Raw genomic sequence first — 16,776 nt, forward strand, 5'->3', positions numbered from 1 at the left:
TACGAACTGTCGATACACACACACAAACACTGCCGATGGATGTGTAAATTCCAATCCAACCCCTCGAGGAAAGAAATCAACAACACGAAACTCAATCGTTTGCCTATATACGCGATGGATGGAAAAATCTCGTCGCCCAAAAGATTATTCAAAACAGGCGACGGACCCAAAAAATCAAAAGAATCCAGCCAAGAAGAAGAAGAAGAAGAAGAAGAAGAAGAAGACGGACGTGTAAGAAAGAAAACCTTGGTCTCATTTCCTTCGGGAAACGCTCTCTCTCTCTCTCAGTGTGTCCCGCCCCCTTTCTACATCTACGCAACCTCGCGAGAATAAATTTATTCAAACACGCAATAAGCGCCACCAAAAAAGTTCCCCCCCCCCCCCACCAAACAAGACGCAGCAGAACATCATTTTCCTCGCGTCATTTTGATTCTCCGAAAAGAGAAAAAAATAGTTGCCGAATTTTATTTTGGTAGCAAAAATAGTATTAGATCATAATTAAAAGGGGTGGGGAAAAGAGATAAATGACTGGGAAAAAATAAGTAAATATCAAAGAAAACAAAATGCAAATAATCATAAGCACACACACGATGCCCAACCCCGCCAAAACATGCCGATTAAATATATATATTAATCATAATAGTAATAATGATTATTATTACTAACTAAATTGAGAAAAAAGAATTTTAAATCATACCGTAATTTTTTGGTTTAAGGAACACACAAAGTAAATCGGGCCGTGAAAAATGCCGGGCACACACAAAAAATTAATTTCCAACAAAACTAAGACACACACACACAAACACAGAGACGCACGCACTTGGAAGAAATAATAAGGGTGGCAAAAAGGGGGTGGTGGTGGGTGGCGAAGAAAAAAAAATAAACTTAAAGTTTTTCTTCTTCTTTTTGATTTTGTTTTGTTTTGAAATGTTTTCCACAAAATTTCGATTTAACGAATTAACGAAATCGAAAGTGAAAAATGCGTGTGTGTAGGCGAGTGAGTCAGTGCATGTCGCAAAAGACGGCGGCCAGGGCCAGCAGGGCCAACAGGAGTTGGGCGCAGGTGGTCAAATCGAGGCCGCACAGAGTTAGGAGCGACGTGAGGATGCAACCGGCGCAGACGACTTGGTGCATCACGATGATGTGCTGGGCAGTTGTTGTCGTGCGAGCAGCAGCTCCTCGCCCGTTGCCGCCACCACCACCGCCCAGCCAGCCCCAGCTGTGGGCGGGAGCCGACATTTTTCCTTGCCCTTGGCCGTCGCTCATCGACAGCCATCTAGCGGCAGATTGGCAAACAGACAGCTGGCCTTCCTCAACGGGGATGGGCCCGGCAACAACTTCATTTTCACGATCCTCTTCATCATGGCCGGACGACGATGAAGAAGAAGAAGAAGTGGACGATAGACGGCTGGAATTGCTCCATTCTTCCATTTCCGGACTGGAGCGTGACGATGATCGGGCTGGAAGCGAATCGATTCCGTCGTCAGAGCCGGGCTCGTTGGGCAGGACCCAGTCGGCCGTCTGTTGGACCACGATGGGAGACGGACTCATAGTGGTGGTGATGGCCGTCTCCACATGGCTGGTGTAAGAGACGGACGTGCTAGTGACGACAGTTTCATGCAACTTCCAGACAGTGTTGTCGCTGGCCACTTGGACGGGCAGACGAACGGGACTACTACGACATGCAGCGTGCGGATGCAATGGTGTCGTCGAATCCGGCCGCTGGATACTACCGGCCGGCTCCGAGCATGTACCCTCACCTGACGACGACGAGGCCATCGAGACCAATCGCTCCCGTTCCTTCTCTTCCTGGCGGATTTGGTGGTGCAGGATCTGACGGACTTCGCGGGCGCAGCACGATACCTGGCCGGAATCGCTGCTGTTGGCCGGCGAGGCCGAGCGCTGCTGCTGCGTAAAGTGAAACTGCGGAGTCGACTGGAACAGCGGTGATTCCTCCCAGCAGTGGCTGGCAGCTGGACTTGTGCTGCTGGCCCCAGGCACTTCACTCGAAAACGACCCGGCGCCCGTTGGTGGTTTCAGCGCCAACTGCAATCCACTTGAATCCACTTGTCTCTTCCGTCCAGCTCCTGGAGCAGCAGGAGCGCTGGCTGGCGGAGCAGCGACGGAACATTCCGATAACTCGGAAATCAAGTGGTCCATTTCCAGATCTGGTGGCTGCTGTTGCTGTTGCTGGACGGGAGCCACCACTTCCGATTTCCTGGTGGCGGCCAGGGCAGACGTCGGGTAGAGTTTGGCCAGGGCCGGAACTCTCTCCGTCACGTTAGTGATGGTCTCCGTGCTGCTGGCCGGCACGTCGCTCAAATGGGCTCGCTCCACCCAGCTGGCCATGGGCCGCACTTGACGCTGGATGATGGCGTCCACGTCGTCCGGCTCCACAGATTTGCCCACTCGCTTCAATCCGCTGCGCTGCTTGACGGCCCGCGGAGTCTTGGCACATTTGCTGCTGCTGTTGTTGCTGTTGTACGTGTTGTTGTTGGTCGGGTAGCCGGCCGACTCGTCCAGCAGGTCAGACAAGCTCTGAGCCCGCGAGTCGAACGGATTGAATCCGATGTAACGTTCATCTTCTTCCTCTTGGTCGTCGTCCGCCCGGTTGAAATCGACGACGCCTCCGCCACCGCTGGGCCTAGCGGCGTCCATCCGAATCAACTGGCCGATATTGGCCGACAGGGAGCGGATGGCCCGTTTCTTCTTAAGCGACTTGGTGGCTAACTGCTGGGGGACGTACTGGAGCAAATCGTCCAGCTTGTCCGTGTTGACGGGGCCGGGCGGCAGCTGGAGCTGGCCAGCATCTTTGCGCAGGTTGCGGAAGGCCAAATCGTCGCGCACCAGGTCCGGGTATTTTGTGGGGTGGAGGAGTGGGCGCAAGTCCATCTGCTCCGGAGTGACGGAGCTGTGCAAATAGTCCGAGGGGGAGGCGGGCGTGACTGGGCCGAGCGGGATGCCAAACGGCGGCTGCGGTTCGGCAACTCGCAGCGATTTATTGGCCTGGCGAATTTGTCGGTAGGCCACGTCGTCGTAAATGACATCCGGTTCGTCCGGTGAAAAAGAACCAGAGCGGCTGCATCCGGATCCATCAAGATCCTGCGAGTCCGTCGCCATGGCGGCCGTCACTGACGGCGACAGCAGCAAATAAGAGCCCGACTGGGCGGCGATCGCTTGCGGATCGTTGCACTGGCTCTTGCGGGCAGCGGCCGCCAAGCGACGGACGGCCATGTCGTCGGCCACTTTGTCGGGGACGGCCGAGCGGCGGTTGGGAGGCGCTCGGACCCGCTGATGCTCCGTGTTGGTGGTGGAGGTGGTGGTGCTGGCCGAGCCCAGATTCTCAAACGAGCCGGAAATGCTCCAGTTCATCATCGTGTCCAGGTCGGATGTGATTCCGTGTCCACCCAAAGGATCGCCTCCGGATTCCGATCCACTGCAGACGCTGGCGGCGCTGACGGCCGAGTACGGCAGCTGAGCCAATTGCTGGTGGACAGTCGGCAAGTCCCTTCGCTCGGCCCTGTCCAGCAAATCCTCGTCGCCGTCCAGCTTGAGACTGCGGTAAATCTGTTCCAGCTCGCAAATGGCCTGCTCCAGGTGACGGTCCGTGCTGGGCTTCAACTGCGACAATTCCCTGACGTGGTGGTGCGGCTGCTGTTGCTGCTGCTGATTGTTGTTGGTGTTGTTGTGATCGTTCGACACGAGCGGGAACCGCCTGGGCGTGCCCGCCGCCGCTCCATTAACAGAGTTCAAAGCGTTTCCGGTTGTCGTCGCCATATAAAAGGGCGGGCAATCGACTCCTGCTGGTGAAATGGCCGCCGCGTTGTTGCTGTTGTTGTTGTTGTGGTGCTGGGCGCCAGGGTCACGGCTTCTCGGGCTGGACAAATCGCTGTTGAGCGAACTGACGGACCCGTTGTTGCCCGTCAAGTGGAACGGAGCCAGTCGCTCCCGGGCGCTTTTCGTCGACGTCGGCGTCTGTTTCTGCTGCTGGACTTCCTTGGAGCGCCAGAATTCGCGGACGGGCGGGGCGGAAGGGCTGGCCGCCGACTGCTTCATGGCGGAGACGGGACTGGCCAGCCAAGGTGGCGGTTTGGATCGCTCCTGGTCGGGCGATTTGAACGGCGAAGGCGATTTGGCCGAGACGGACGGGAAAAAGGCCGAATGGTGACGGCCGCTGGGGCTGCCCGGCTGCTGTCGCTGCTGAGGCGAACTGTTCAAGACTCGACGCTGAACGGGCGACGTGACTGGCAAATGGAGGGCGTGACTGTTGGACGTCGGAATGAGCCGTCCGTCCTGATCGACATTTTGGTAGTCGTGCAGAGACGACGGGCCGGGACTCAGCTGATGATGTTGTTGTTGTTGTTGCTGTTGTCCGAAACGTGAAAGGTCACCAAAGGAGAAAGAAGTGGGCCGTCCAGAAGACGAATGAAGAGGCAACTGCTGGCCTGGTTGCTGGCCCGTCTGCTGGTCGCCGGATTGAACTTGAAGCAAATACGATTTCTTGAGCGGATTGCGAGGCGGAGGTGGCGGCGGAGTGGACAGTTTGGGATGTGTCACCAAGGCCGACTGAGCCCGTCCAACGACTGGACTGTTGTTGTTATTGTTGTTGTGGCTGTAGGCCGGCTTTCTGAGAGTGACGGGCGACTCGCCCACCACCCGCTGGACGCCATTGGATGGCCCCGTTTCCGGATGGTGATGGGCGGCGGTGGCGGCGGCTCCACCCCACGGTCCCTGGATCGAAGAGGAGACGGGCGACAGCCAGCGCTGGTTGTTTGGAGCGCCCGGCAACTTGGACGTTGATGGATTGAGCTGCGCACAAGTCGACGGCCAGTCGGCGCAAGACGGCGAGGCATGTCGACTACTTTGCGATTGTTGTTGCTGTTGTTGTTGCTGTTGTTGTTGCTGCATTTCTCGTCGCAGTGAATCTTCATCGCGTGACCGACGCTGCAGGTATCGCTCCGTCCGTCCCGTCCGCGACTTTGCGTGTCCGGCACGGCTGGCGCTGCCGTTGCTCGTCAAACTTTCCTGACTCTGGTGATGACCGCCGCAGCGCCAATAGGACGACGGCGACGGCGCCCTCAAATGCTGATGGACCTGGTCCTTGTCCGGCTGCTCGTCCGAACTGCTTCCACCGGCGCTGGTTCCGCCGTGGTTGTTGCGACGGGCTTGGGCCCGGGCCAAAATGGCGTCGCGACGCTCTTTGCGGCTCAGCGACGTCTGACTAGCGCTCAGGTCACTCTGCAGCGGACTCAGAGAGTCGACGACGGGCGAGCGATCCTTGGACAGGGTCCTGGGCGGGTGCTGGAGAAACAGCCGCTTTTTGCTGGCCTCCTCCGACGTCAGAGGTTTCGCTTGGTGGCAGCCACCGGAAGCGACGGGAGAGCCGACAAGACGAGAATGCGACGTGGGCTGGTGCTGCTGGTGGTGCTGCTGGGCGGGCCCGGTTTCTTCATCTGAGCTGATGGTGTCGTCGTGAACGGGCGGGGCCGTCTGCTGAGTCGACGACGGTTTACTATTGCGCCGGAAAAAGCCGCTCCATCCGGTCCATTTCTTCTTCTTTTGGCCAGCCAGCGGCTGTTGATCCGTCGCTACCACTTTCGAGGCCGACTTGTCCGTCTGGTTTTTATTGACAAACGACGACAGGGCGTTGGCTCCGCCGCCGCCGCCGCCACTCCCGCCGTAGAGTGACGTCACAGTCGCCTGGCTGCTCGTGTTATTGTAGACGGCCCCATGAAATCCGCGATTGTTGTAGCCGGGCAGGCTGGCCGACTTGGAAGCCGTCGACAAATTGGGCGACGCTTTATCCATCAGCTGAGACGGCGAGTCCGACACTAGGCCAGTCAGCTGCGATTTGGGCTTGTAGCCAACTGCTGTCACCTAGCGAGCGAAAAAACAAACAACATTTTCAATTTCAACAATTTCAAATGAAATAACAATCAATCAAATCAAATCTAAACCCCCAAACCAATTTTTAAAAATAAATAAAAAAAGTGCTTTTCTTTTTCTCTTTTTCCTCGTAGATATTAAAAAAACAATCAAATTGGTTAAGTAACGGCGCGCCAAAACAACCCACACCGCATACTGAGAGAAAGATGTTGTTGTTGTTGTTGCAAAGAGCCTGCCTGTGAACCCCCCCCCCCCCACACAAAATAAAAAAGACTAAAAAGAAAAACAGAAGGGCCGACATGGGAATAACCCATAAACCAGCTGGGCGGTATAGTGTGTGTAGTAGCCGTTGTTGCGGCGCCGGCCGGCAAGAAGCCGCCCGCTTCATTCGCCGACATAATGAATCACGGACGAGATATATAGTGAGGCTCTACTCTTTTTTTGGTTGTTGTTGTTTTATCCCCCACCGCTTAAATCTAGCTCTCAATTTGCCGTGCCCATTTTTGAATTTTCTTTTCACAAATTTTTCGTCGTTTGAATTACCCGCCGTTAAAAAAGGAAAAATACGAGCGTTAATGCCAATTTCATCTTTCTTTTCTACGCCGTGATTTAAGTTCGATCCCGTTGTCGTTTGGCTTCTCCCCTTTGGGTTTTTGTACTCGGGGGCACCTCTCGTGTAAAATGAGAAGACGGGAATGGTCCGTCCAACCGAGAACGAAGAGGCTAAAAGAAAAGAAAAAAGAGACGGAATGGAAAAATATCTAAATTTAAACCTTCCGCCGCCGCATCCGCTTCTCCTCTCTCTCCTCTTCTGTTTATGGTGACGAGCTACACCCAACACGCCCCTTTTTTTTAAGTCTGGCTGTGGTATGGCAAAGACCAAATGACGTGTGCAGCTTCCATTGAAATCGTTCAGCACCGGACCCGCCGTTTGTAAGAAAAAAAAAAGAAAATCCAAAAAATTCCGACTGTTCTTCACGCGGACTCAATAGTCGCCATCTCAATTCCGCCCGGACCAGTAAAAAAATCAAACTTCTTCTTCTTTAAATGATGCGATTATTATTATTTGTTGCGGGGGTGTGAGAAAGATATGACACGGCAAGAAAGAAATATAGAGAGATGATCCCGGTGTATAGAGATCTCTGCCCATTCCACACACACATACACACAGACAAACTATTCCCACGCCAAACCCGGTCACGCCGGCAGTGTTCCAGAATCAGTTTAGAATCTCAAGAGAGAGAAAGAGAGAAAGAGAGAGAGACTGGGCCAAAACAACATTTTCGGTTCAAACTTGAAAATCCTTTTTCAAAAATAGACAACCGGCGACGCACACCGTGTAGCGCAGCGCGTTCGGTAGCGAACGCGGACGTTTTTTAGAACGGGAGATGACGTTCCAACCAACACGCAGTCCCGCACACACATAATTCGACAAAAATGAACTTTCCAATTTAGATTTTTTCACTCGTTTTTTTTTTTTTGGTTGGTGTTTTCGCAATTGTTTCGGTTTCCTCACGCCAGTTTCACAAGACAAATAACCTCGATCCATTCGCCTGTAAAAGATTTGAAAAGAAAATTCCTTTTTTCTTTTTCCTTCCTTATTCATTTTCTTGCCCGGCTGTGGAGTACAAAAAAAAAACAACGGATTGAAAAGTTCTTTTTTTGAAAATCGTTCCGCTCGGCATCATTTTCCTCCACGCCAGTGTGAACCGGCTCATCGATCCGGTCTTTTTCTCTCAAGTTTGGCAATCGACTTACACGACGAAGGAAAAGCGCACGACACAATTGGATTATTACCTCATCTTGTATAACACAAGAAAATCAACGAGTTGGAAACGAGTTAAGAAAAGAAGACCCGAGAAATCAATCGAATCCTTACCGGTCCCCCAAGTCGCTAATCAATCGATAAAATCACAATGAAACGCCTATACAACAACCGGCTACTACTAGCTCTAAACTTTCACATTCAAATGGGCCCTCAAAACACAACACAGAGAAACGTGTGCGGTCTTTCTGCCGGGCGAGTGGGGTCTGGTTCGGGACACACAAATTTTTTGTGTTTGTTTGTTTTGTTTTTTCCTTTTTTTTGGCACGACTGAGTGTATACACCAGTCGAATTTTTTTGTAAAGCTTTCAAACTACAACAACAAAAAATTTACAATTGAATTGGAAATAATAAAAGCAGTTCACTCCACCCAAATAGAAAAAAAGAAACAAGAAGGACAAGAATGGAGGTCTGTCGTGACTGACTGGCAATCTAACAACACCTAAAACAGCTACTATTACTATTACTAGTTGAGGTACGGCGGTGAGTTTCATTCGGACTTTGTTCCGTCGCTTGTCGTCGGCGGGAGAGTCCAAACGACAATTCCGACGACGCAATATTACACTTAAGAGAGAACCGACCATGTTGCCATGCCACACACCAACTTAAATGGCGACCTTTCGTGTCTTGCCTTTCACCTGCCGAGCTCTCACCTTGAAAAACAATCACGCACATGTATATAGTGGCGCTGCTGGTAGTACTATACCCCCCCCCCCCACACACAATGAACTACAATGAAAAAGGAATTTGAAATAGACGAGGGAATTGGGAACGACGAATCCTTGGAAACCCAAAAGCGGCCCACCCACCAGGAAAAAAGAGACTTTTCGGGTGGTGGGGGCAGGAGGAGGAAGAATAAGTTGACGGGATTCTGGATGGATGGATCGCGACGCTTATTCTTCCTCTCTTTCTCTCTGGCCTTAGTTTGTGGCCTCGGTTATCCACAAGAGAGTCTGCGTGAACCAACCAAAACATTTTCCAAGCGCCTCTCCTCCGTGTCGTTGTCGTCTCTCCCTGAAGAAATTACACGACCCTTCAACTTGGAGGTACGCGCACACGAGGGAGGTAGTACCGAACCCATCCGAAAAGAAGAAGAACGGGAGGAGTTGTTTGCGGTTGGGGAGACCCGTGAGATCCCACAATGACAGAAAAAACAAAAGAAAATTGTCTTCCCCCCCAACCAAATCAAAGAATAAAACAGTAACCTAAAATGTTCAGAACTTTACCTGCATGAGGTACATGTTGAGCAGATTTTAAAAAAATAAGCCAATCAAACAAAATCGATAGATCCTTTTTCAAATGTGTGTGGAGCAGTTCCGGCGGAAGTAAAAACACACAGATTGATGGGTCCTCCTCCCCAAACAAAAAAAAGGTAGATGGAATTTTCACTGTTGTGGAGGTTCTATGAAGAGTAGCAGCAGCCCCCGCCGCCCCAAAACGAAAAATAAGAAACCCCGTGCCCACAACAGCACAAGAGGATCTGGCGCTGTTGTGTGTGTGACGCGGTCGGACTGAAAGACGAGAATGACACGGGCAAACAGGAGGACTTACTTTCTTAAAGATAAAGAAAAAATGGGAGAGAATAGAGAGAGAGAGAGAGCCCTGGCGGCGTCTAGTCCAAAAGTCCTCCACCTAGAAAAGAACCCCCCTTTCTGCCACCCAACAGTTGCCTCCCACCAAAGAAACAAACGATTCAAAAATGCTTTGGCGCCCTAAAAGGAGCGCAGTGTAGAGAGGGGGGAACTCGCACAAGTTACACGCCCGTTAGTGTAGTCGTCAATATGTTTGAAATGACCGACTTATTTTTCTTTCTTTTTCTTCGGGAACCACCAATCTGATTAATGCGCAGCCGTGAGTTGAGCGCTTCGAGCGCATCCAATTTCCCAATGGGACCGGCCTCGGTTTCGTGCCGTTGTTTTGCGCGGATTTCTTCACCAGATTTTTTCCGTCCAGCATCGATCGCTGATGATTAGCCCATCATTTCGGTCAAACCTTTCTCCTTTTGACTTTGGCGGTTAAAAGCCTTCCCTTCATATTCTTGAGCTTCTTCCATTCAAAGTGATGGACGTTGGTGAGAAAAAACAAAAACGGAAAGGTCCATCGTGTCCAGTCGGGATCGTTAAAGAAAACTGCAAAGGAAATGGGGTCGACGACAAGGTCGATTTCCCGAAAATGTGTTTCTTTTCCCAAGCTAAAAAATATATAAATCTTAAGACGCTAACCACATCCCCGATTGTTCTGGGCCGACCTCGTTACGTTGCGTCAGTGTGACGTCCGTTCTTCTTTCCTTTTGGGCAGGTGCAATATCAAGAGCCTTGTACTGTAGTGGTTCAAACGAAGGGATGAAGGAGGAAAAAGAAAATGATATTTCCCCTGTTATTAATGAAGGCTCTATTGAGAAGTAACAACAACAGAAAAAAAATGGGCTTGACTTTGGCCTTATCCGAGCACTCGCAACCAAAAATGGCTGTGATCAATTGGCGGCTGTTTCAAAACCGAAAAAAAAAAAAATAAGAATTGAGGACAAGGTTTATTACGTTTTGCGCCTTTTCGGTTGTTTGAATTGATTTGTTTCCCGATGGCCACTCACGATGAGCAATTTGCATCCTACATATCCTGGCCACAAAACATTGGACAAAAATTTGCATCGCTCCCGATTTATTTTATTCGAGATAGAAAATAAGAAAATGATTTCGAGAAAATGGGATCATAACGGCGTTCTACTAAGAAAAATACAAAATTGTCCCAGAGAGAAAAAACTGGAAATCAACGTCACGATTCCAAAGCGCAAAATGCCGATGGATGGGGTTTTTTTTCTCCGTTGTTGTTACACCAGATATGAACACATTAGTCCTTGTCCTCGGCGTGAGTGTACACAAATCGGGAAAAGACCATGACACACAACGGTGAGGGTGCCGCTTTCTCCCGCCAGGTTTCCCTGCCGATAACTTCCCCCGTTGTATTTATTTTATTAGAAATCTATTATGACACGAACCCTATAAAAATTTTTACTAGTCAAGGAAGAAGAAGAAGAAGAAGAAGAGAATTTAGCTAAAGGAAGGGAATGATGCATCACCTCTCTCACCGGACAGACGGAAAAGAAGAAGAAAGTTGTTGACGTAGTGGGCCATTAATTTTAGTTTTCCGCGCGGTTAAAATATTTGAAAAAATAACCAAAAGAAGAAGAAGAAGAAGGAACGCGCATTTCTCTTTTTCTGCTTCCTCGTTATCATCCGGAGAAGACGAAAAAAGGTCCGTGACGGTGCCAAATGACTGTTCGTGATCAGACGTACACATGAGCGTGAGCGCTACACGCACCCAAGTATTGAATATTACATTTCCCGCTCATATTATTATAATTTTTTTTTGTGCTGTTCATTCGTTTGTTATCAAACGACAAGAGTTTTGTTTCCACCTTTCTCTCTCCATTCTCGTTTCCTTTTTTTTCCTCTCTCCCAGTCTGACTTTTTGTGAAGTTTTAATTGCAATCACGGATGGATAATCAAGCGAATTGTTTTTTTTTCTTTCCTGACGTGTACAACTCTGACCGGTGTTTTCTCTCCATCGAACCCCCCTCTAAAATAGCCTCGAGCTGTGTTCCTCGAGAGGAAATAAGGTAGTCTTAACATACACTGAAAAGAAAAGGGAAATTCGGCTACAAGAAGAAGAAGATGACTAACAAGTCTTGAAATGACCCCTCTCTCGCTTCCAACATCTTTTCCCCCCACCACCAACTCTCTTTTGGCTGCCGGCTACATAGGGAAAAAGAACCTGACAAACAATAAAGCCAATCTTCTTCTTTTTACCTGCCAACTTGCTGAGAAAGCAACTAGCAAGTAAAAGCCAAAAAGAAAGGGGGGGAAATGTTGTTGTCGAGTTATCAAAAAATGAAGTTTGGGATATCCAATGTCAACATGTGTGAAACCAGAGCCCCCGCCGCCGTCCCCATGCACGAATCACTTGTTGCGCAGTTATGTTAGATGCTCTGCATTAATAACCGAATAGAGAAAAACAAGAGCTATGCAGCAGCTATAAGAGAGCGTCTGGTCCGGTTAGAAAAGAAAAAAGAAATATAAAAATGTGGCGTCGCGTCACTGCACTTCGTCAATCCAATAATCAACCAGCAGCTACTACTACTAACAGATAGATAGAACCTTGTTACTTTTTTGGGGCTATGAATTTCTAAAAATGTAGGCAAAAATAAAATTCAAATCTCAGACCGGAGAGAGAGAGAGACGACGTTCAACAACACACACACAAGGAAAAAGTTAGAAAAGAAAAAGGAAAAGTTATTTCTATAAAAAGATGTTTGAGAAGGAAATCCAAAATAGACGAGGGCCGGGGTTCAACTTCTCGCTGCCGTCGTCGTCGTCCCCCTCTCCTCCTCTCACCCTTCTTCTACTAACTTTTTGAACAAACGGCAACACACTCGGGAGAAAACAAATTTAGAAAAACACATCGAGAGAAATGTCTATGGCGTGTGTGTGTTTCTTTACCTTGGAGGGACAAAAAGGCCAGCCGAGGAAGGTTTTCGTGTCGTCTTTCGTCACCCGGGCGACACCCACACACACACGCACGACGCACCTTGAGTTGTTCTCTTTTGTATAATCGGGAAACTGTCGGCGTCGTCCAAATGACTGAAGGCCCGGAAGAAAGAGAAAGGCACGTCCTATCGTCGCCCTAGCGAGCGGCTAGACTCTCTCTCTTCTTCTTGTAGAGGGGAGAGCGCACTGATTTCTCATTTATCTCTTCTTCTTTTGCTTCTACTTCCTTCCTGTTGTCAACTGACAGTCGTTGGCTAGACGTGGGGTTTTTTTAAGGGGTATAATGTACGTACGTAGTATACCTTTAACTTTTTCTCTTATCTCTTTTTTTTACTCGTGCGCAGACGACCAACACCACACGTTAAACAGACGACTAGAGAGAGAATATACTATACACAAGCTGGGCTGCTCCGGGTTCTAAACGGACTTTTGCTGGGCAGAGAGCCTGCGTATCACTAAATCAAAACGGTTCAGACCACCGTTTGCCACCAGCGTCTGGGGATACTGTATATAGGTGGTAGTAGTGTGTGTGTGTGTGTGTGTGTGTGTGTGTGTGTACGGGGTGCCCCCTTTTTTTGAAATTTTGACCAACCGTTCAACCAAGACATCTAGCGGCTGCAGATGAATGTCAACCGCAGAGAGTTTTCCCATTCACACTGGGCCAAAAATTACTACTGTGTGTTACAAAACAAACCATCTTTGAAGAGCAACAACAACCGTTACTGAACTGAGAGAGACATCTGCGGAATGCGACACGAATAGCTGCGTTCAAAAAGATTGGATCAATTCAAGCCCAGGGGGGGATTTTGAAAAACAAGACAATTTCACAAAAGAAAGCTCAGCCGACCGTTAACATTTCTTTTTTATGGTCACTAGAACAGGGGGGCAGCTGCATCAACAGGTTGCCACGGTGGGTGAGGCTGAGCACATTGCTTCATCAGCTCGAGTGGGTGAAAGTGAATTGCGATTAAAGTGCTCTGCTCACCTGGTGATGTTGTTCACGGTCCAGATCTTGAGGGCTCCATTTGCCTGTGGTTGCTGGCTGGCATCAGGCTGACGAGTGCACCTGCAGGTGCAGGGGCCACCTAGAGAACCTGGAATTTGTTTTCGACACTGGGTATGCTGCACACTTGCTGTGGTGTGTGTGAGAGTGGTTTCGTCACCCCACAAGAAGAACAGGGAAACTTAGAGGAGGGCAGACAAGGGCAAGGAATGCGTGCGTGCGTCTGTGATTGGCTAAAATAAGCTTCGACTATTTGATAACTAACGAGAAGGAGCCTCGACAATGATTGGTCTTACCTTGAACAGCGCGTGTCGTACTCATGGCTCCAGCTCGATCATCAATCAGGCGTCCCTGGGCGACTAACAACGTCGTGGAAGGTGTCAAATAAACTGGTGGCGCTTGTTACCGTCGAGAGCCCGAATTCCTGGACGAGACGACACTGTCGAGGAACTTTATTTTTCAATACAAGAATGGGGTCGTTCGACTTGGACTCCCTTGGCCACACAAACAACAATGATCTTGCGCTCAAACTGTCAAATTTTTTTTTTTATTACAAAACCAGACGTTGCCAGTTCATCGAATCGGACACGCTTTATCTGCGCTTTTATTCGCCAACCAATTTTGTTTCAACTTTTTGCTTTTTCTTTAACGAGTTTGTACTCCACGACCGTTGTATTGTTATCTGCTGATATCTGCTGTATCATTCTTGGGAAAAAACACAAATTAAATTGGACAGAATGAATTGTCAATTTTAAATCCGAATTTCCGAGTACTTTGACATTTTGACAATTAAATTAATCACTGAATAAATCATGTTTTATTTTTTCAAGGTAATAACTGTAATTAAAATCAAATTAATAATCTATGCAAACGACCTATAATTAGCATATTCAAGCAATTATTTGCGATTCATTAAATTCCTGTTGATCGCACCTGCAACAGGTGTTGAATTTTATCGCTAGGTGGTGTGCGAATGTCGACAAATTCCTCGCCAGAAAAATAACAAGAAAACGGCAGCGCCAAAAGCGACACGATTCAAACCAAGAAACGAGAGAGAGAGACGAGAAAAATTGCGACGACATCTACGACGCAAATTCTAACCGATTTGCCCACCATTACATTACACCCATTACATTACACAGTGACGCCAACAGATATACAGGCGATGTAACCTCAAGAAGCACAATGTAGTGCGTATTCGTTGCTCAAGATGAAAAAAAAAAAAAAACTCGTTACATCACGACCGACGTTTAATCACCACCGAATTGTAAAATTCGTTTTTCTTTGGGAACAGCCAAAAAGCGGAGGTAATATCTACGAAGGTCGCCATCAGTCGGATGATGTTTGTTTGTTTTTCGACCACTTTAAACCTGAGTCCGCCAAGGCCAGTTAGGGACCAAATATTTCAGCAAAGCAAAAGGTCGTTAAAAGGACGTCATTATTTATGCAATGCTCAAAAAGACAGGAGATAGAGAGAGAAATGGGAGAAAGTGTCGTCACGCGTGTGTCGTCATCAACCCGGATCTCAAGATCAGCATCCAGCTAGCGAAAATGTCTACACACAATTTTCAAAAAGGACAAATGAAATAATTCATTGGCCGCGGCCGCTTTTTTTTTTCTTCTTTCCCCCCCAAATGCGCTGGGCTGTTACCATTATTGCGATTCTGATCGCGGCCGACCGAAACATCGACCAGCGGTGGAGACATTATTTTTCTTCCGCGTCTTTAGTTTGTTTGTTTTTTTTTCCCTCCAACCAGGACGTGCTGTCCTACCAGCCAACGTCTGTCTGTCCGCCTTGAGAGACGTGAGGCGCATCGTGATGATCGGCAGATTTCTTTGAACTTCACGTTTTTTCCGTTTCGTTTTTGGTTTGGTTTTGGTCTTCTCTGTTGAACTTTTGCTCGGAAAACAAATAAAAGATGGGAGACTTGTATAGAGGAGATAGGAGACGAGCTATGCGTGTCCTCCTGACCCCCAATATTCTCTCATGTCTATTTACCCATAACGAAATATCAGAAAATGCAAAAAGTCCTTTCACTATTATCTAGTGGCTCTCCTCCCGAGAGTCTTAAACTAATTTACTTTTTTGTTATCGTCTCTGCTTCGACTGCTGCCTTTTCTTCTTTCTAGTTCCCCCTCTTCTTCTTCTTCTTCTTTTGTATTTCATTACGTTTTCATTGGAGTATAGTTTGTTGGGGTTTCGCGCGCTCTAGACTCTTATCGTCGACCATCAGCAACGAAGGCAGCGTGATTGATTCGATCCAGACCGACCTTTAACCTTGGCATTGTGCGCTCTTGTCAAACGGAGACGGAGACTCTCTCTACAGCATAACAAATTGAACAAGAAGAAAATAAGAAAAAAAAACAAAATAGGAAGAAAATTGTTGAATTTTTCGCTCTCTCAGCATCCCCCCCAACAGCCAAAAGTGCGCGCGCGGACGGGGGGACGCGGTCTTATGTTTTTCACCTTTCCCATCAACTAACTATTAAGAGTGTAATCAATAACACGCTACAGCTTTCCAAGAAAGAAGAAGAAAGAAGAAGAACGTGTAGTTGGGGTTCTACACACACATCAGCAGAGAAGATAGAGAAAACAGAGGGGGGAGACTGGCAAATTTTTCAAACGATGTTATCCTCTTTCTTTTCTTTCGACTTGCTGTTTGTTTTTTTGTTTTTTTTTTTTTTTACCTGAGCGTATTATAGGGCCCTCTAGCTACTCTCTGTATAATAGCCATTGTGAAGCTCTCCGCTATAAGAGAGAGAGAGTGATGCTGCTGGTGAGAGATGGCCGCTCTGTGAAGATTTTTTCAAATTATTTTGAGGGGGGAAACTATTGAGCGGCGCGCATCTCATTTTTGCCTTTGAATCTTAGATACAATTGGACGTGACGAGAGGGGGGGTACAAACTTCAAAGTCCGATTCAAAAGCTATAGCGAGAGTCACAAGACCCTTGTTAAAAAGAAAGAGAGAGTCTTCTCATGGTGCCACAATACTCGAGCGGCCTCCGTCGCGTCCTGCTGCTGCAGAAAAACATGTAAAAAGGAAATCTAAGACATTGGAGTAGGAGCAGCTAGCTGAATAGTATATCCAATCAAGCGGATTTCCCGCCCTTCTCTATTTGATTTCGGCTGATTATCTCCAATAATTATCTCTATGCATAATAGATTAGAGACATCTAACATAATGTGTCTCTTCTAAAAATTGATGCTGTTGTCGACTATAATAAGACGACCACCAGAATGCCAAATCTGAAATTCTTCCGTTCCAATTTCGACGTTTTCTTATAGATTCGATTGCGCGGTATTATACTTAATGTTATCTAATCATTATAAATTCGGGTGAATGATCATTTGACAACTTTCCTATATGTATATCATATTTTTGTGTGCTGCTGCTGCTGCTGGGAAAGTCGATGTCAATGAGCTTGAAAAACTGGTCTGATTCGGATATATTAGCCTTTGGATTATTTTTATGGCGATGTGGCCGCCCGGCCCTTCACCAAATTATACCGCGTACGG

General features: G+C 48.1%; 2 protein-coding genes across 9 annotated transcripts in view; one reads left to right on the top strand and one right to left on the bottom strand.

Annotated features, from left to right (window-relative positions):
• The window catches only part of LOC124315089 (supervillin-like), a 28,914-nt gene extending 15,574 nt beyond the window's left edge, over nt 1-13,340 (bottom strand). For 3 of the 8 annotated variants that reach the window (XM_046780467.1, XM_046780460.1, XM_046780459.1), the window contains exons 1-2: nt 8,179-8,358; nt 1,761-5,877 (exon numbers count right to left, since the gene is read on the bottom strand). In XM_046780467.1, the coding sequence (XP_046636423.1) occupies nt 1,761-5,877; nt 8,179-8,295 (4,234 nt within the window). In that variant the 5' untranslated portion in view covers nt 8,296-8,358. The other 5 variants (XM_046780462.1, XM_046780466.1, XM_046780464.1 and 2 more) reach the window with 5 other exon arrangements.
• The window catches only part of LOC124315275 (cytochrome P450 3A2-like), a 317,765-nt gene that overhangs the window by 208,169 nt on the left and 92,820 nt on the right, over nt 1-16,776 (top strand). The gene's annotated exons all lie outside the window — the stretch shown is intronic.

The sequence above is a fragment of the Daphnia pulicaria genome, chromosome 11 (assembly GCF_021234035.1).
Source record: "Daphnia pulicaria isolate SC F1-1A chromosome 11, SC_F0-13Bv2, whole genome shotgun sequence".
Taxonomy (NCBI): Eukaryota; Metazoa; Arthropoda; class Branchiopoda; order Diplostraca; family Daphniidae; genus Daphnia; species Daphnia pulicaria.